This window comes from Neopelma chrysocephalum, unplaced genomic scaffold, assembly GCF_003984885.1.
Source record: "Neopelma chrysocephalum unplaced genomic scaffold, ASM398488v2 Primary Assembly neopelma1_74, whole genome shotgun sequence".
NCBI classification, from domain to species: Eukaryota; Metazoa; Chordata; class Aves; order Passeriformes; family Pipridae; genus Neopelma; species Neopelma chrysocephalum.
Window position 1 is genome coordinate 8,109,798 of NW_020897735.1, and position 20,464 is coordinate 8,130,261.

The 20,464-nt window shown below is 49.9% G+C and overlaps 1 protein-coding gene across 7 annotated transcripts in view; it reads left to right on the forward strand.

The window, feature by feature from the left end:
• Positions 1 to 19,972, forward strand: part of NACC2 (NACC family member 2) — a 57,457-nt gene extending 37,485 nt beyond the window's left edge. For 6 of the 7 annotated variants that reach the window (XM_027687623.1, XM_027687626.1, XM_027687625.1 and 3 more), the window contains exons 2-6: positions 30 to 962; positions 9,819 to 9,986; positions 12,499 to 12,604; positions 12,901 to 12,998; positions 14,805 to 15,417. In XM_027687623.1, the coding sequence (XP_027543424.1) occupies positions 92 to 962; positions 9,819 to 9,986; positions 12,499 to 12,604; positions 12,901 to 12,998; positions 14,805 to 15,304 (1,743 nt within the window). In that variant the 5' untranslated portion in view covers positions 30 to 91 and the 3' untranslated portion in view covers positions 15,305 to 15,417. Of the gene's footprint in view, positions 1 to 29; positions 963 to 9,818; positions 9,987 to 12,498; positions 12,605 to 12,900; positions 12,999 to 14,804 lie in introns of all 7 variants that reach the window. The other variant, XM_027687621.1, reaches the window with a different exon arrangement.
• The last annotated feature ends 492 nt before the right edge of the window (positions 19,973 to 20,464 follow it).

The window sequence follows — 20,464 nt, forward strand, 5'->3', positions numbered from 1 at the left end:
CCTCTCTCCCTGCCTTCTCCCTCTTTCAGATGTGCCCTACTTTGGATATTCCTGCATTGAATGTCTGAGGAGCTCCAGCCGATCCTGAGCCATGTCGCAGATGTTGCACATAGAGATTCCCAACTTCGGGAACACCGTTCTGGGCTGCCTGAACGAGCAGCGGCTGCTGGGGCTGTACTGCGATGTCTCCATCGTGGTGAAGGGCCAGGCCTTCAAGGCTCACCGGGCGGTGCTGGCCGCCAGCAGCCTCTACTTCCGAGACTTGTTCAGTGGGAACAGCAAAAACGCCTTTGAGCTGCCGGGCACCGTCCCCCCCGCCTGCTTCCAGCAGATCCTCTCCTTCTGCTACACCGGGAAGCTGACCATGGCCGCCAGCGAGCAGCTGGTGGTGATGTACACGGCGGGCTTCCTGCAGATCCAGCACATCGTGGAGAAAGGCACGGACTTGATGTTCAAGGTCAGCTCGCCCCACTGTGACTCTCAGACCACCATGATCGAAGACCCCAGCTCGGAGCCGCAGAGCCCCTGCAACCAGCTGCAGTCGGCCTCGGCGCCCTACGTCATGTCCCCCTCCATGCCCATCCCGCTCCTCACGCGCGTCAAACACGAGAACATGGAGCTGCAGGCGGCCGCCCTGCCCGGCGGGCCTGGGAAAAGGCCCCTGGATCCCGGCGCCCGGGACGGGGCCGGAGGCGGCGGCGGCGGCGCCAACGCGGGGCCCCTGAAGCTCTCCCGCGTGTCCTACTACGGGATGCCCAACCTGGCCACCCTCATCCCCAACGTGCAGCAGGTGCAGTACTCGCAGGGGGAGCGGACGAGCCCCGGCGCCAGCAGCATCCCCACCACCGACAGCCCCACCTCCTACCACAACGAGGAGGACGAGGAGGACGACGAGGCCTACGACACCATGGTGGAGGAGCAGTACGGGCAGATGTACATCAAGTCCTCGGGAGGCTACTCTGGTAATGGGCGTCTCTGTCCTTGGGTTTTCTGCTCCCCTGCAGGGGTTGCTTGGCCGCCATGGGTCAGTTTGGGTTGTTCCTCGGGGTTTTGTCTTTGAAGGGCTTCGTTTGTTGGTTTTTGTGGCGTGGCGCAGGAGGCGATGCACGTGGTGGGCTTGGTGCTGGTGTCCCGGTGTGGCATGGGCAGGTCCTGCCATGCCATCGCTCCTGGGTTGTGTCCCCAACTGGGAGGCCCTTTAAATGAGTGGCTGCATCGTCCACCACGGTCACATCATCCCCCATGGTCAGCTCAGCCCTTCACTTTTTGGCTGAGGTGGCCAACAAGGAGCCTGATGGTTGCATGAGCCCTGTGCTGGTGACACCCGTCCCAAGGTGATGGGTCTCCTGCCATGGGTCGTCTGAGAGAGGTGGTCATCCATGGGGAAGGAAGCATCAGTCCTTGGTGGCCCAGTGAAGGCTGGGTGGTTATTTTGGGAATTAGTCTTCAGCGAGGTGCCAGACATGGCCCCTCTGTCCTGGTATTTTAGAATAAGATTTTTTTTTTTAAAGTGGTAAATGTATAAGAAAAACATCAACTAAATCATTTTAATAGGTGTCAATTAGGAATATCTTCAAAAAGAAGAAAAGGAGGACTTTTCTCCCCACTGCCTGAAGTATCCCACTCTCCTTAGCCAGCCTTGCCCCACACATCGCTGTCGGAAAGGGAAAAGCAGTTTGGGGGAGCTTAATGTTTTTTTTATTCAGCATTAGAAACAGAACTAAGTAAAATCCCTCTCTTGCCCTTCCCGAATGCATAAGGGATGGTAGTGTGAATCCCTGGGTGGGCCTGAGGCAGAGGAGGTGGCTTCATTTTGGTGTTGCTCATCCTGGAGCTGCTGCTCAACCCCCAAGTGGGCACAGGGGCACGAGAGGCCTCTTTCCTCTCACTTCCTTGGACACACACCCCCTTTCCCAGGCACCTTGGAAGGCTCAGACCCTCTTGAGGATCAGGGGCAGGTACAGAGCCAGGGGCTCAGGACCAGAGAAGGTGATGCCCCCTGGGCTCTGGCGTGTCTGCATCCCACGTGGAAGCAGCTCACAGCATCCCGCCTGGACGAGGCTGGCAGCATCCCACATGGAAGCTCAGCCTCACAGTGGCCTCCCTGTCAGAGCTGCAGGTGTTTGTGGCAGCAGCTTTGATCCAGGGGTGCTCCCTGGGGAGGGACATCTTCCCGTCGGCTCCGGCCGCACGCGGCATCCGCTCGCCTGGAGCCGCCTTCCCTGCCCTGGATGCTGGAATTGCTGGGCTGATGTTGCAAATATTTAACTCTGGTTTGTTGCTGAGCTGGTGTTGATAAGCTTTCCTTAAAGTGGTTTGATTTTAGTCTTAACCAAGGAACAAGATTTGGCAAATAGGACAATTTCTGTTACTCCAAGCCAGGCTTCCCTAGTGCTGGGAACACGCTCACCCCGACACCCTGTGCCATCCTATCCCATTCTATCCCATCCCATCCCAAGGAGCAGGAGCTCAGCATCCCCTTGGTGTGTCCCTCTGCCAGACAGCGAGCAGATAAGCAATATTTTCCAAGGTTTTTTTCCAGACTGTGTGAAAAAGAGGGAAAGCCATGGGGGTAGCAGGGTTACTATTTCAATATTAGAAATATTTGCTGAGAAAAGTGGACCAGCAGCTGTGGAAAATGAGCCTCAAAAGCCTGAGTGCCCTCGCAGCTGTGCTTCAGGTCCCAATAGTTGGGATGGGACGGGAGAGGAGCAGGATCAGGGATGGGGACAAGGTTGGGGTCTCCTCCACAGCTGCTGTTAGAGGCAGATTTAACAGAAATGGGGCTGTTTCTGCACACACTTGTTTTGATTTTATTTTGCTTTGCTCTTCCCTGCTGTAGAGCCTGTGGTGAGTAATGTGGGTTTGCCTTCAGTGCTGGGCTCACACGTTATTCCTCAGAGCAGTGGGATTATGCCCTTGGACACGGAGTTTTCCACCCCTGTCTCGGGGCCAGTTCATGCAGAAACAGAACAAAACCAACTCAGAAGGCGAGGGCAGGACCAGCAGCTCTGAGGGTGTCCCTAATCCTTGCGGGGCAGGAGTCATCCCAGTTGAAAAAGTGAAAATCCGAGCAGCTTTCTCAGGTGTCACTGGAGATGCTGCAGCTCGTGCCGGAGCTGGGCATCCCACAGCCAAGTTTTCCTGCTTGTTTTTCTGTAGGGAGAAGGCTCAAACCACGTCATGATGCCGAGGCAGGGAGGAGACAGGTTGTGAAGCTCCAATATCCCACATTTCTGCTCAAATTCCTCTTCCTCACCAGCACATTTCAGGGGAGTTTCCTGTTTTAAAATGAACCAGCTATAGTATTCAGGCTTCCTAGAAAAGAGGGCACACAAGAAAGAGATTACGAAAAAAATAAAACCTAAGCTATTCCATTATGGTTTGGACTTGTACAGCTAACTGTGTTTTAATTACTCGGGATAAACTGTACCCTCAAAAGGTGCAGAATAATAAACCCGTGAGATGGAAGAGAGAAGGCAGCTAATCCTGCTCCTGGCATGTCGATCCCGACAGCCTCACAAAGGCCTGGGGGAGGGGGGAGCCCTGTAAAATAGGGATTGCCAAGGTTTCCAAGAGCCCTGTTTGCGAAAACAAAAACAAAAGCCAAAGAGGAGCAGAGCAGATGAAGCCCTGAATTTCAGAGAGGGTTGGTTGCAGTGGTTTTTTTCCTCCTCTTTCTCTGCTTTTTTCATTCTCCGGCAGAAGTGTTGACTGAGCTCATGCTGGTGAGTGTGTGGTGGGACACTGGTGGCTGGTGCTTTTCACTTGCCTTGAGCATCACCTACCACCCGAGGATCAATCCTCTTCTTGCCCCAAGACTAGGGGTTTTTTATTTTCTTTTTTTCACCTCTTTTTGTACTCAGAACCATTCTGAGTCTCCAAAGCTGGATCAGAGGCACATCTCCAAATCATACAGTCATTTAGGTTGGGAAAATTCTCCAAGATCATCAAGTCCAACCTTTGACCAAACAGCACCTTGTCAACTAGACCAGAGCACTGAGTGCCACATGCAGTTGTTTCTTGAACACTTTCACCATGGTGACTCCACTATGTCCTTGGGCAACCTGTTTCCATGCTTAGCTACTCTTTCCACAAAGAAATTGTTCCTAATGTCCAACCTGAACCTCCCCTGCTGCATCCTGAGGCCATTTTCTCTTGTCCTGTCGCTTGTTATGTGGGAGAAGAGGCCAACCCCACTTCGCTCCAACCTCCCTCCAGGTAGTTGGGGTCAGAGAAACAAGGAGCAGATCATCACCTTGGCCAAGGGTTGGGTGGTAGAAGAGGGAGTGAGGGGTTGAGTGATGTCCCTCCTGCAGTGGTGGCTCTGGTGTGAGGGACCAGCACGAGCGTTGGACCTGCAAAAGGAGCAGCAGATAAACGGAAGGACAAGCCCAGGGTTAGACACAGGCCGATGGGAGGGTCAGGCTTAGGTGTTGGTAGACAGGGTGGCAGCTTGCAGAGGGATGTGGGAGAAGGTGGCTCAGCTCCCACTGTCCCCTGGCCACGCTCAGTGGTGTCACCATCCTGGTGGCAGGACGGGAGCACTGCGGTAAAATGGCTCCTCGTTCCATAAGTAGGTCTGGCTGTGGAGAACATGTGGGCCTTGAGGACACGAGCGAGACTTAATGAGGTTTCCAGCATCTGATCTGAGGAATGCACAACTCCAGAAAATATTAAACAAAAGCAAAGTATTTTTATCCCTGTTAATTACAGCGTCGTGGGCCTGAGCTGAAGTGGGTTTGAGCAGGACTTGCAGATGCTCGGCGTTTTTCTGCACTGAGCCACGTTGTTGTCAGTCAGCTCCAAGCTCAGCAGATGCAGTTAATTTAATTTTGACAGGCACAAGTGAAGTTGTGTGAGGGTCCGTCCTCCTCCCCTGCTCCTGCTGCACCGGTTTGCAGGGGAGAGGAAAAATCTTTATGCAGCAAAGGGCTGGAATGCAAAGGCTGGACTTGAAAGTTATGAAATCCTGAACTGACAAGAGCACACTTCATTAAAAATTCATCTAAAATAGCCATTATAGAATAGTTGTGGTAATTAGCTGAGAGAATAGTTTTCTCTCCTGGCCTCTGATTCCTGACAGTAAGGAAAGAGGGCAGGGAACAGCCCAGAATCCAAAATGATGCAGCCCGTGCAGATCCCGACCCGAGCCTGGGCACGAGGCGCTGCAGCGACGTAAATCACGGCCGTGCTGCTGGATAATTGCAGCCTGATGGAGGAGCTGCTTCCAACTGCAGGAATGTGACCTGATCCTACAAGGTCCCACTTGTCCCTGCCCACCCTGCAGTGGCCTGTCTGACCCTGGGGAGGGGATGCTCAGCAGCAGAGAGCTCATGGTTATTTAGGAAATAAAGCGGTCAAGGGATGCCCTGGTTATCCACCAGCTCACTTTGGAATTTTGCTGTGGGATTCAAACATCCCAACTGCTGGAAGCAACTCTGTGTGGCTTTAGTTGACAAGGTGCTGATTGGACTGGATGATTTTGGAGGTCCTTTCCAACATGACTCTGTGGTTCTCTGTGCCGACGGGAGCCGGGCAATTCCGGCATTTCCCATCCCGACTCCAGGACTGGTGGTGCTGAGCGGGAGGAAGGCTCAGGAGAAAGGCTGAGCCCCACACTGGGGGCTCGCAGCCTCTGGCCTTTTTTGGCATTAAACTTCCAGTCCCATTTTCCTCCCTGTAAAACACAGATGTTTAATTTTAGGCTGGCAGATGTTTCACTCCTGGCTGAGATCTGAGGCGAAGGCAAGATAGGGGTATTTATAAACCAGTAACATTTTTCCTATACTAATTCCAGATTACCTCCCTGTATAAATAGGTCACAAATCAAATCTCTGCATTCCAGTAGGTTGTTGTAAATGTGCTGTTTGGACAATGTAAACTCTCCCCGTTGGGACTCTGTGATGGATCTGTCCCGCGATGTCTGCGTGTGTCCTCTGGTACAGGTTTACATATGCAGCAGATGCTGGTGATGCCATGGCAGGGATGCTATTTTTGGGGTAGTCAGCCAGTGGAAAATAGGCTGATGGGATAGAAATGTTGGTGAAATGGTGCTGTTTGAAAAGAGACTTCTTGCCATGTAGGGAACAGGGGAGAATCATCCAAGTGTTGCATCTGTGGTGACTGGTGGTGCAGCAGGTGGAGGTGGTTTCTCAGACCTTTTCTTCCGGGCTCGAGACTTGTGGTTTCATGTTGGGACTGTCTCAACATTAACTTTTGGGTGAGGCTCCATCACTCTGCTCTTTCTGTATCTCCAAATTCCATTCCTAAGTGGTAAATTTTTGTTTCGTGCCCACGGGAATGTCTTGAAGTTTGTGTACGGTTTGGGGAACCCAAACTGGTGGGAATTGGGGGTTCATGGGTAATTTTGAAGCCCTGGTGTTTGGACTGTCAGGAACTAAGGGGATAAGTGAGTGCTGGTGCCAGGTGTGTGTCCAGCCATTCCCAGTGATGCCAGACCCCCGAGCAGCTTGTTGCCCATCGCTGGTGCGGGTCAGTGTGGGCTCAGCATCTCTGGTCCCAAACACCTCAGGTGGGATGTGCAGCCATCCTGGTGTCCCCAAACCCTTGTGGCCTCAGCACAAAGGTGGTGTAAGGGACTGCTGAACAGGACAATGTGTTCTAGGGACAGGGTGGACATGTGCCCCAGCATCATGCAGAGCCTGGAGCTGTGGAGCACAGACCAGTGAGTTAGCTTGAGGCTGTTTCTTCAGCCAAAAAACCCCAGAAAAATGGATATTTCCCATTCTGGACCACCTGTTGCAGCTGCAGCATCCTTATAAGTTTGGGATGAAAGGATATATCCAAATAAATAAAAATATTCCAGTGTTTGGCTGGCAGCTCTCGTGGCTTCCTCCGTAATGATTTCCTGCCCCTCTCTGCTGGCTGGGAGCTCCTTTCTTGGTCAGGAACAAAACTGTATCAAACAATACTTCCCATTGTTTGTCCTTTCATTCAAAGGGAAGGAGCCGCTGCCCTCTGAAGATACAGATTAATTAGAAGCAAATACTATCCTGTTCTCCGGAGCATAAAGGCCAAAGAGACTGGCTTTCTTTGGAAACAGGGACCAGAGTGGCTCTTGTGTCCTGCTCCTTTACATAACTGATTGCTATCTGCTCCATGGAGGTGGCACTGAAAGCCCAAAATCTCTCTAACAGTTTTTGTTTGGTGTGGTTGAATTCGTGCTAAAGCCTGAATGGAAACAAAGCCCCCAAAGTGATTCACGGCCGTGTTTAATAAGAGATTTATAGACAGCGAGTCAGCAGGGCAGATGTAACCAAAATCCAGGGGCGGGTTGAGTTACAGTTGGTCTTTTTAGCTGCATTTTGGGTTGTTTTAAGAAGTATTTGATTTCACAGGAAGAAACAGAAACTTCTCCGTGGCTCCTTGTGTAGGAAGTGAAATGTTATCAAAAGCCAGGCTCTTCCAGGCAGGATTGTCTTCCTGAAAAGCTGCTTTTCTTTCAGGCAGCGGGTTCGACACCAAATCCGGGTTTTTCCAGGATGCAGTGCTTGTCCTGATCTTTCTCTTCCCTGCCTCGTTATTGCTATTCTCTTTGACCCCAAAATTTGGGATTTTATTGGGTGTTTGCCTATGGAGGGTGGCAGAGCAGTAGGTTTGTCCTTGTCCACTGGAACTGTTTGCACTTGGATGTTGTAGGTGTTTAATTCCTTCAGTCTTGAGGAAGACACTCGATGGAAAAGGGAGAAGGTTCAAGGCTGAGTTCTGTTCCCATCACAGGCTGCAAGGACCTTCTGCTCTGAACTCTGTCTCATTTGGGTTATTGGTTGCAACTACTTTCCCTGGAGACCCACAGCCTTTATATCACTTTAAAAATACCTGGAAGCCTCTAAGAAACCTTCTGAGAGTCCACGTGGAAGTCTGAGCTTCCCTTCAGCAGCTCCACATCTGCTGGTTTTAGGGGCTGACGAATATTGTGGGTTAAAGTAAAAATGAAATATTAAAATGCAATTTTACACAACCTGGGCAGAGAGCTGTGCTCGGGGGGGGGGGGAGTGTGTATAGGTTATATATACAGCTCAAAGAGGTTTTATATATAATTTTACCTTTTAATTTAGCCTGTGTGTGAGCTGCAGAGGACTGTGGTGGGAGCCAAAAACCCCTGGAAGGACAGCAGAGCAGGACTTCCCTGGGTGCTGGTTCCTCCATACCCACCACCCCTCTCCTTTTGGTTTGTTTAATCTGGAAAATAATAGTATTTCATTGGATATACTCTGCTTATCACTCAAAATCTCAGATCTTTGAGATTCTCCCTTGGTGTGAGCAGAAGTTGACCCCCATCTCCAATGGGATCTTGGATCTGGATGCTTGGGAATGCTGCTGAACAGGGAATATCGCAGCTGGGGAGAATTCTGTCTGTCAGTGGGGCTGTGATGGCAAGAGAAGTTTGGTTTAAAAACATCCTCTGGATTCTTCTGCCGCTGTTTGGTCCTTAATCCCTGAAGGATGAGGAGGGGGCATCCTCCTGGTGTTTGGAGTTTTTAGGGAAGGAGGGAGCCCCGAGGGTGGGATGCTCCCAGCCCCGTGCCTGCGATAGGATGCCACGGCACAGCCCGGCGTGCCGGGCATGTCCTACTTAGAACAGTGCTCCCATTGTCCCAGAGCCATCACCCCCTGGTTACTGCAGCAACAACTCTGCAAAACTTGTTATTTTATCTGGAGAGAGGAAAAGTGGCCCCCAGAACTCCGCAATAATCGCAGGAACAGGCACCTCTGGAGCAGGAGACATTTTGAGTTCAGAAACGCTCCTTGCTGCGGGTTTTTGCTTCTCTCTGTGTTCACAGATATTGAAGCACAGGGCTGGGTTTGATTTTTTACTTGGCATTTGACACATTATCAAACAGTTTGGGGGGAAAAAGGGAGGTCATTGTAGAGCTGGGCTGCAATTCAGCACTGTAGCTGCTCCCACCACACCCTGGAATTGATGTGCACCTGTTTTGCTGTCAAAAATTATCATTTTAAGCAATCCTGTGGTCTTGAACTGTAAATGTGATTTAGAAACAAATCTGTGCATCCACAAGTCCCAGACTTGGCAGTGCTGGTAGGACTGCTCAGTACTTCCAGCTTCTCCATGTAACTGGTTGCTACTGGGTAATGAAGGGCTCTGGGGATGGTGCATTGGGGCAAGCTGGGAAAATCTGATATTTTGGTTTTGAAGCCACATCTCACTAACATTTTTTGGCTTTTGGTTGGGGTTTTTCTTCTTACTGAGAGGAAATGTTGGCCTGGAGAAGGCAGAGGAAGAGAAGGTGCTTTGGAGGGTGAGCCGGAGGTGCCGTCCTTGGGAGAGGCTGGGGTGACCTTTCTCAGGGCAGACAGTGTCTGCAGGGTCTGGGTTGTAACTTCAGCAGGAAAAAACCATCAAGAGAAGTAGTTATGGTACTGATGCAGATGTTTATCAATTTACTGCCTGTTTTAGAACCCTCTGGTGAAGTAACCTGCCGTTCTTCTGGGAGCGTTTGGGAAGCAGCTCCGTGTGCTGCGCTGGCAGAGCGATGCCAGCTGTACAGAGATGCCCATTTTCATAAATGATTAACTCAGGAAAAGTTAAAGCATAATTAGTTTCTAAGAATCCCTCTTGCAGAACGTGAAGCTGCCGTGGTGGATGGTGGGGGGAGACCAGGGGATTTTCCTGTGCTTTCAGGTGGCACCTGCCCCGCGGCCGAGCGAGCGCTCGTACATCTGGAGGGAGGAATATTTCCAACTGCTCCGTGGAAAAGTCAAAGCCTGACCTTCTGGTGGTGCTGTGCCTGCATAATAAGTTATTTTAACCGTTTTCCCTTTTAATTCTTAAGTTGCTCAAGAGAAGCCGGAGCAGATCCCGCTGGAGAACCGCTCCTGTGTCCTCATCCGACGGGATCTTGTTGCTCTCCCAGCCAGTCTTATCAGTCAGATCGGATACCGCTGCCACCCAAAACTCTACTCGGAGGGAGATCCTGGAGAAAAACTTGAGCTCGTTGCAGGTAAGGAGGGGTAACTTTTCCTTGCTTGGGAATACCTGGGAATCGCTGATGTTTTCCTTCTGGAACTGCATTCTCCGTCTTGCTGGAGTCGTGCGTCTTGCTGTGCCCTTGCTGTGTCTTTCTGGAAATTATTCATCACCAATCATCTTTTAAAAAGTTCTGAGTTTCCTTTAATTTGCTGATAGAAAAATGTGTCATTAACAGGATTTATTCAATTGAATTAATTTAGCATTTTAATTGAATTCTGCAGCTTGTGTTCTCCCCGCTCGGTGTGAGCTGCAGCGCCAGCGTGTTTTCATTTAGATGCTCAGATCTAAAAACCCACCAGACCCCCCCCCTCCAAAAAAATTATCACATTATAAGATTTACAAAGCAAAGGAGATAAAATTTGTGTCAGTGAACAAGCTTTGAAAAACCTGTACAAGTTTCTTTCAAAATTTACTAAACAGCCAAACGCTGCAGCAGGAAGGAAGAGAAGGAATTGAGTTTGGTCCTTTCTTCTGTCTTTATTTTCATTTGGGGGGAATTTACAATATTGGGAGAATTTGCTGCTTCTCTGTAAAGGGTTTATGGCCAGTGTGAGGTGGAAGTTGTTTAGCTTTTGATGACACTGGTGGTGTAGAGCTGATATAATACCTGTAAAGCCCTTGGTACAAAAAGGACGTGTGGCAGCACAATCCATCCAAATCAGTTGTTCTTCCTTTCTGGTCATTTATCTCTTGGTGAGTAGCATGATTTTATTTTCAGTCTGTAGAAGGAGTCAGGATTTCAGGGGATGCCCAGAAAGGTTTCCAGCTGATGGAGGATGGGACTTTGATGGAAGGCAATACCACAAGTATTTCTTTTGTATCTGGAATATTCATATTGTACCCATTTACATTTTCTGTGAGACTTCTTAAAACCATCAAGTGGTGCAGGTTATTTTCACAGTGAGAGCTGCAAATTGGCTTGAGGCAGCTCTGCTTGATTTACATTTTTCAATCTGGAAAAAAAAGCAGATTAATATCAGTAACCAATAGTGGCTGCCTCGGTTATTTATCATTTATTAAAGTGAAGTTCCCCTCGGTGGTGTCTGGTGTTCACTGTGATGCCTTATCTCTCCAAAGACAAAATAAACCAACTAATTCCTGTCTCAAACCTGGGGAGACCTGGAGGGGGGGGCTTGGTCCTGCTGGGAAAGTTTTCCTCAACTCTCCATTGGGAGCGTTTTCCTTTTGTCTCTGATTTTTCGTGCCAGGGTTGATTCTGCAAACTTGAGCAGGAGTCTCTGAGAGGGTCTTCAACAAGGCTTGCAGTCATCCCAGCCCATCTGAGGGACAGAGGCTGTGCCTGGAAGGGAGTGTGTGGAAGATAAATAGGGAACACGTACATGGAATGAGTTGGAAGGGACCCTTAAGGGTCACTGAGTCCAACTCCCTGTTGCTCACAGGACTATGAAAATTGAAATTAAGACTGCTAAAACTCCAAAAACTCATTACATGGAAGAGAATACATGGATGATGAGGCTGAGAAGTGGGAGGGCTCAGAGATCCAGGGGGATGCCGGATCCTGGGATGGGATTGGTGGCAGGGAAGGTGCAGAGGGTCAGGCTCAGGCTCTGCAGCTCTGGTTTCATCCAGGAGGTCAGGGACAGTCATCTTTCCTGGAAATCCAGGAGGTGATTTAATTTCTCTGGTAGATGTTTTCATATCTTGAGGACAGAGTATGTTCTAGATCCGGATATGACCCATTATTTAATCTTAATTAAAAGCAAATACCAAAACCCTCTCATGTAGCAGAATGCTGGAAAAAAATCGAATAACATTTCCCTGGAAGCCAGTGCTGAGGCAGGAGTGGTTTGTCTGTGTGCAGGGTAAAAGGGTTTGGTTCAAAACCTGCTGTAAAGCTCTGCCAGACCCCTGGACATGTCCAGCTGCTTTGCAGGGGCTCCTTTTTCTTCCTGAAAACATCTTTAAAGGCAGCGTGTTCAAAGTCAGCCATTCCTGCGCATTAGAAGGAGAATTCCCTGCTCACCAGAGGTATCAAGAGGTGATGGGCTGGGCTTTTGGAAAGGGTTAGATCTGTAACCAAGTACCTTTTCTGTGCTAGATGGGTTTTTTCTTTCATTCCTAGCTACAGTCTTTCACTGGAAAAAAGAAAAGGTCAAATGGATTGGGGTTTTCTCCCTTCAGAGAGAATAAATAATCTGATCTGTACATATAAAATCACAGCATAAAGCCCTGCACTGTGTGTGTGTTGGTGAGAAAATAAGAGTCCTTTCATTTGATTTCCATGGACTTCCTTTCTGTACAGATGAAATTAGGAGCTGGGACTTGCCAAGGCCCCAAGGCACCGTGATAACAGTCCCTGCTGGGCTTTTCCACAAATCCTGCCGTCCTCGTTGGGCTTCCACAGGAGCGCATGGGGAACACTCTCCCACCGTGTCGGGCCTGAGCGGTGCAGGAGGAGCTGTTGGTGGCTCTGTGAGTGTGGCAGGGCTTTAATTTCGGGTTCTCCCTCTCCACCCTTCCAGGCTCAGGCGTTTACATCACCCGGGGGCAGCTGATGAATTGCCACTTATGTGCCGGTGTCAAACACAAGGTCCTCCTGAGGCGCCTCCTGGCCACCTTCTTCGATCGGTACGTCCCCCCTGCTCCTTGTGCTCTCCCAGGGGATCTATTCCAATCATTTCCCAGAGGTTTAACCTTGTGCCATGAGTTCTTCATCCTCTGCATGCGCTGCTCTCAGTTCTGTGCTTTCTCCCAGTGATGCTCAAACCCAGTTTTCCATTTTCCATTTCCACTCGCAAGGTTTTCCCATTCCTTACCTTAAAGTCACGTAATGTGGTGATCCCTCCGTTGGAATCTGAAGGGAGGAGGACAGGGCTGGCCCCTGGAGTCCCCACTCTGAGGATCTTCCTTTGCCTTTCCTGCAGGAACACTCTTGCCAACAGCTGCGGAACTGGAATCCGGTCCTCCACGAGCGATCCCAGCAGGAAGCCCTTGGACAGCAGAGTCCTTAATGCAGTCAAATGTAAGGAGAGAGATGTACTGCTGCCTGGCTGGGACAGCATTCCAAGGGCAGAGCCCAGACCTGAGCAGGGAGGGCCATCTCTGTTGTGTAATAATGGTGAAATTAAGTTATTTTTTAGTTTGCATCATTTTTTGATTGACCACAGAAGCTGTGGCTGCCCCATCCCTGGAAGTGTTCCAGGCCAGGTTGGATGGGGCTTGGAGCAACCCAGGATAGTGGAAAGTGTCCCTGCCCATGGCAGGGGGTGGAACTGGATGATCTTTGAGGTCCCTCCAATCCAAACAATTCTATGATTCTCTAATTTTGGGGGGCTGAAGTTAATTTTTGGTGGGTTTTGGCAGTATCTTCATATGAAACATAATTGCTACTTGACTGGTTTGCTCTGTTTTAAAGCACTCATTTTGCAGTTAATTAATTTATTGATAGGTGCTCTAACAAGGATATTTAAATTGTGGGCTTGGCAACATTGAGAGCTGTTGGTCTTCAGCAATAAGTGGGCCCCCAGGAACCAGGGAAACCCTCAGCTGCTCTAACCCTGCTGGGTGGGATCTGCTCTCCATCAGCTGCTCTGTAGTTTTAGTCTATTTCTTAAATATATTTGTAAACTCTTTTTTTTTTGAAATATACATAAAATGGGAGCCCTGCTGCAAATAATTGGAGGTGCTGGGGAGTGAGGAGCTGGGAATTGTAGGAAACTCTGAGGGGTGCAGAAAGCCCGTTGTATGCAGTGGAAATCAATGTGTTCTCTCACCCTGGCTGGATTCTGGAGAGTAAATCTTTACCTAAACATTACCGTGCTGGAAAATGAAACTCTAAGCAGTTTTTTAAATTTCTTTTTTAAGATTTGGAAGATAAATCTTTCCCCTCCCTAATTGTTGCTGTGCTGCTGAACTCCAGGGGCCTTCCAGCCACCCTGGGAGATCTGTGACATGCAGAGAAAAGGGGTAGGATGGCAGATGTTCAATAATGTGATTGAAGGTGGTGCAGTCAGCTCCCTGTCAGCAGCTTCACCCTGGAGAGTCCCAGGTCTGCACCTTCCAGCTGTGGTCCTTCCTGAGGCTGGAGAGGCATCGTGTCCTGTGGCAGGTTTCAGGATGGCTTCTCCCTGCCTGGGTTTCACCCTGTGCACAAGTTTTAGTTGATAATTATTCACAGTGGCAGTTCCTTGGATGTTGCTCCATAACATCAGGTGCTTGGCTCCTGTGGAGGAGCACGGTGAGGGGTCGTGGGGTTCTGCAGCTCCCAGCTCCTGCTGGATCCCAGTGGATGTGCCAGTGGAGTTGGAGCAGCTGCGCTGACCGGGCTGCTGCTCCGTGCAGGGGACAGGCAGAGGACAATCCTTTGTGCATCCCCCTCAGCTCCCACATTTCCCAGGCTCCCTGCTGTGCCTGTGGGTTTGAGAGCCATCGATGGAGCTGCTGCTGTGGAGTCTGTGTGTCCTTTCCTGTGTCCATCTCTGGTTTGGTGGCTGAAGGTCCCAGCTCTGGCTGGAGCCTGAGGCTGCAGGCAGAACCTGGTCCCTCTGGGGTTTGTTGCCTCCCAGGGAGCGAGTTATCCTTGCCCAGCCCCCTTCCCCTGCCACCTGGGATGTTTATGCCTTCTGCTTTTATCCCTTCCTGACTGTGTCTGTCTGCAGCTGAGGAGCCTTGTGCGTGAGTGTCTCCTTGGAGAGCTCTGCTCCGCGGGTGAACCTCCGGCCCGTGGCACCTGCCCACGCCGAGGTCTCCGGAGGCCGGGATCGCCTTTGTGCCTCCTCCGTGCCGGTTCCCCTGAAATCCTCAGCTCTGTGTATCCCTGTCTTTGCAGTGTATTGTCAGAATTTTGCCCCGAGCTTTAAGGAAAGCGAGATGAACGTGATCGCGGCCGACATGTGCACCAACGCCCGCCGCGTCCGCAAGCGCTGGCTGCCCAAGATCAAGTCCATGCTGCCCGAAGGGATGGAGATGTACCGCACCGTCATGGGCTCCACCACAAACAGTGTCCCCCTGGATCCCGAATTCCAGCCCAACACTGCTCAGGTCTTCGAGCAGCGAATCTATGCAGAAAGGAGGAGCGACTCGGGAACTATAGTAGCCTTGAGAACTAACACAGTGAATGTAGAGCTGAGCAACGGATCCAACCAGTCCTTCGAACAGAGCGAGGACGCCGAGGGGGCCGGCTCTGTCATACAGGAGGCAGCTGCCACAGATGCCATGGCATCGGATACCCAAAGCACTCCCCAACCTTTTGAACAAGGTTCGGGCTCCTCCAGCCGGCCCGAGACTCCCGTGAGAAGACAGGATGGTACTTACGGAGGGACTTTATAGAGAGAGAGCAAACATTTCATGACCTATAAGGGATCTGTAATACTAAAGCTGCTTGCATGCATTACTAATACAAAACAAAAAAAAATGTGATCAAGCCACTTACCTACTGAACTGCTACTGTTGCCTGAAAAAAATGTGATTTTTATTCTGCTTGTATTTAAAATTTATGAAGGAAATAATCGCATTCGTTATACTGTAAACGACTAGGTCTGTGGCGACCTACTTAAAAAAATATTGGGCTCCTTTTTTGATATTCCTGAGGTTACTCTATAAGATTGTAGCTTTTTCTTTTTTTTTTTTTCCTTTTTCCTTTCCTTTCCTTTTTTTCTTTTTTCCTTTCTTGTTTTGTTTTAAGAAGGGGAGGAGAAAAGCTAGCCACCCCCCCCCCACCCACCACCACCCCGTCATCACCCCATCCATCACTCAGCTCAGAAGTAAAGCCATCGTTAACCTTGTCCTCTAAGGGAAGTTTTGTCACTGAACAGGAAAGCGAGGTGTGTTCGGGTGCAGGTGCTGTGACTGGCCGTGTTTGTCTCTGGAAGGGCTCGAGCCAAGTGGGACAGGGTGGGGGAAATCTGGTGTCAGAGGGAGAGCCCCGGGTGCTGCGGGGCTGGGCTGCGGTGCTGTTGTCCCGGGGAGTTTCATCCGGCTCCCGGGAGCTGGGAAGGTTCCTTGGGAGTTCAGGCTGGCACGTGTCGGGAGGACTGTGTGGGATGCAGGTGGAGAGCCTGGCCGGAGTTGTGGTTGTTGTTAGTTGTTTTTTTTTCCCAATACGGCTGGGGTTGGGTTTGGTTTCTCCCTCCTTCCCTCCCTCCCAGCTGCTCCTTTTCCTTTGCTTCTCCGCGTTTGCACCTTCGCGTCACCCGCTCCCGGGCGGACGGGCTCGTGTCACCCCCCCTGCACCAGTGCAGGTCCTGGGGGCACCTCCTAGGGGGGAACACCCCCTCCTCAGTGCCTGTGAAGGGGTTTAGGGAGGAATCTGAGCATGGAAAGCACATTGTTCTTGCTCGGAAGGGCACGGAGCCGGGAGCTCTTGGCATCGGCTCCCAGCGGTGTCTGCACCGGAGGCTGCACCGCTGCAGCCACCTCTGCCCCCTCCCTCCTCTCCAGGTCAACCAGGCTCTTGGCTTTTAATAATTTGGAGTGTATTGAATGCAAAAATTTAAAAAAAAACAAACCTAGATTTGTGCCCTTCTGTGAAGAGGTTTTGGGGAGGAGGAAGCGTTTTGCCTCCCGCTCCCCCTCCGACAGCCCCTTCTGGGGAAAACCCAATGTGGAGTTGTTTCGTCTTTATTTTTGTTGTTGCAGGCTGATGTCCCCAGGCTGTGGTGGCTTTGGTGGCCCCAGCTGGCCCTGGGATGGGAACTGTGGGTGTCCCTGGAGTCTGGTGGGCGGCAGGTACCAGCTCTGCCCCTACAAACCCCAAAGTGACCGGAGTCCTTTCCACAGATCTGGCTCCAACAGGACCCTGTGGTTCCACCCAGAGTGCTGGGGCTGGGCTGGAGGACCCCGGGCACCCACAGGGATGCCAAGGCCAGGGTGCCCCCAGGGGATGAGGGCAGTGATGTGAAAGCCAAGTTTGGCTTTTTCTTTTTTTTTCTTTCCTTTTTTAATGCTGATTATTTTTACTGTGACTTAATGACCTGCTTTAATGACATTTGCAGCTTGTTCTTTAACACGTTTGGGACTAGGAACAAGGTGCACAAAGAGTCACTTTTTGGCTGCTGTGGCTGTGCTCCTCTTTTCTTCCCTGCTTTGGTTCCCGAATCCAGACAGCGCTTTTGCTCAGGGTTTTTCTTCCTTCTTTGTATTTCCATTGGGAAAGGGGGAGCGGGGAGAGGATAACCCAACTTTTGGCCATTTGTTTTGTTTTCTTTGATACTTGAAGCAGTTTTTTGCATCGTAATAACAAGGTTGCCCAGCCTGTGCCACTGCTCCTGACACAAAAAAAATCAGCGATGGGGAGGTTCCTGCCCCACGTCTTGCACAGCTCGTGGGTTTTGGCACAGCTTGGTGGGGGGACCGTGACACCCTGGACCAGGTGTCAGGGGGCTGATGCTGGTGGAGAGGTGTGGGATGCTTTGGAAGAGTGGGAATGAGCACAGCCAAGGGCTCTATTTGCACTTTACCCACATCACTAAACGAAACTGGGGACCACAGGGCTGAGCTCGGGGTGGGCTTTGTCCCCAGCCATCCCCAGCCCTCCTTGGCCCTGGGGGTGTCCCCGTGCCCCCCACAGTGGCTGCTGGAGGGCACCTTGGTGGGGCTCAGGGGGGTCAGGTTTGGCTGAGGACCCTCCTGATCCCCAAAAGTTTGGGTTTGCCAAAAGTTTTGAGGCAAGCTGGGAGCGGATCCGGGTGTCAGAGATCAGAAGTCGTCCCTTCTGTGTGTGTCTGTGTGCATATATATATATAAATATAGAGAGAAAAGATATTGCAAAGGATTCCTCCTCCTTTTTAGCACTTGCTGGGGGTGGGGAGCAGGCTGAGCCCCCCAGCTGGGGGCTGCACTTGGCTGTAGGGATTAATTCTGGACCAAACCTGTTCCCAGACAGCCAGCAGGGCCTCCAGGGGGGCAGCAGCAAAGTACTTGAATGGCTTAGGACAGAGAGTCTGGAGAGAGTCAAGTTGCACAGTGAAAATATATATTTTTATACCTAGCACAACTTCCTGTATATTTTGGGGTTTTTTTTCTTTCTTTTTTTTTTTCCTTTCCTCTTTTTTTTTTCTTTTTTGATTTGGGTTTGTTTTATTAATTATTATTATTGTTATTAGGAAGGCAAACTTCTAAAATGTGAAGGGCGTTGGGTTTTTCCTTATCTGGTAGATGAGGGCAAGCATTTTGCACTAATGTTTCCTGTGTGTGGAGGATTAATGATATGTTTGAAAATGTTATATGGTAATGATTGTATTCTTCCGAGAAAAAAAAAAAACAGCGAAAAAAAGCAAAAAAAAAAAAATAACCCCTTTAAAACACTGAATGTAAGGTGAGAACAGAGCAGTCCATCGATTGTATGCGGCTTTCCTGAGTGCCTTAGAATTTTTTGATCATTTTTTTTCCAAGGAAAACGGATTAAGAAGATCAGATCATAACCGACTCCTTCCTCCTCTTTGTTTACGACACTATTTTAAATTCTAGAATTTGGGGCTGCTTTATAATGTGAATAGGAAACTGCATTCATCTAGGTCTGAACAGTGTAAAAAAATCAGAGCATCAGTATTTATGGTATGTCTGCACCTTTATTCTTAATGCTTGACTATTAGCAATATTACCTGTATATTATATATCTAAAGTTATACCAAGCACCTTTAAAGAGCGCAGAGTGTAAGCACCCCGTTCCTGCAGCTGCCGTAGTGTAGGACCAGCTCCTCTCCTCCTCGTTAGCGCTAATTAAAGCACCTCCCCCGCGCTGCCGCTTCGCCGAGGGGCTGCATGACCCGCACCCTCCGCCGCCCCCCGCGCTGTCCCGCGGGACGGTGACATTCCCACATTCCCACCCCGGGATAATCGGCGCTCCCGCCCCGGTTCGATCCCCGCCGAGGGCGGGAGCTGCCCGCGGATGGGGCTCGGGGAGGAGGGATGGCAGCGGGTCCTTTGGGCCACCTCCATGGTTCGGTTCTTCGAGTTGGGGTTTCCCTCTGGGAATTCCCCTGGAGGGCGTGGAGCCGGCGGTGGGGAGCTGAGGTTGTTGGCACGCTCCGGGGCTCCCCAAAACTGGAATTGCCCCCGGCTTCGCCGGCGTTTGGGGGAGCAGAGCCGTGGTCCTCCTCCCAGCCCTCGGCCCCCGGGGTTGTGCTCAGATCCCTCGTTTTTTCTGGAAATCCCTCGCTGCGAGTGGAGAAGGACCCGTGGGAAACCGGGATGAGCCCCGGGTGCCTCCCTGGCTGTGTGTCCCCCCCACCCCAGCATCCCATCGCCATCCGCAGCCATCCCGGGATTCAACTGCTGTTCCAAGTGTTCCTGCTCTCCGAATCGTCGTGCTGTGAGAAGGGACCCCCGCGCCGGGGCCGGAGGGAGGGGCGGGTGGGACCCCCCAGCCCCACTCACCCAGGGAGGGGGGCTGGACTCGAGCTCACTCCCTTTGGAAACCCCCTCAACTCCTCCCGTGAGTTTCTTCCACTGTTAAAGCGTTTTGCACACACACAGATAAAAAAAAAAAATATAATCGTGATTTTTATGTCAAGGTAAAAAAAAAAAAAAGCCAAAACTTGCAATACTATTTTTAGCAGACGAGAAGAAGAATAATAATTAAAAAAAATAATTATTAAATAAAAAAAAACCAACTGAGTATAAATGTATAAATATTTTTGACTTGAACATTTGGATGGCACTTGATTCAAATAGAACATTAATCCTTTGGACAGAATGTTTGGGATAAAAAAAAAGGACTTAAAGTACAAGGTTGTTTTTAAAGCGTCTTCATAGGGTATTAAGTAGTACTGTAATTCATGACTGTTAAAAATACTTTCTGTGCTGTAAGGAAATCTCACAGTACCACTGAATTATGTTCCTCAACTGTCTCAGCCACGAACGATGCTAGCTTCTTTTTTTTTTATTTTGTTTTTTTTTTATTTTTTATCGTGCATTATTCACTAGTATTTATGTGCTCTTACTCTGTATAGTTCAGACTGTTATTTTGTAGCCATGGCTGACACGATATATCAGTAACTAAAAAAAAAAAAAAAAGAGAGAAAAGATGAAGACCCCCCCCCCCACCCCCCCCCCAACTGGAAAAGTGCTCATAACTGTTTTTATATAATAAAAAAAACATTTAAAAAAAAAAAAAAAAAAAAAAAGAAAAAAAAAACAACAAACCAACCCAATGTGATCATTAATTGTAAAACGCTTTGTAAAATTCACATTTACAAAATAATAAAGTAAATTACAATTAAAAGGTTTTCTTCGCTCTGTTTTCTGTTTTTCTGGGTGGTGGGTGGTGAACAGGATGGATTGCTAAGAGGTGCTGACGGGACTCCGAGGGTTCAGGCTGCCATACCAGGTATGAAACAACCCCCAAACTTGGCCAATTGAAGGGTTTTGCCCAAATCTGGGGGGTTTTGGAGTTCCCTACTCTGCTCTGGGCTCTCTCCTCCCTCTCCTGATGTGGTTTGGGCATCTTTTGGCTTTTTTTCTGGACACATCACACACTCCCTCCCTCCA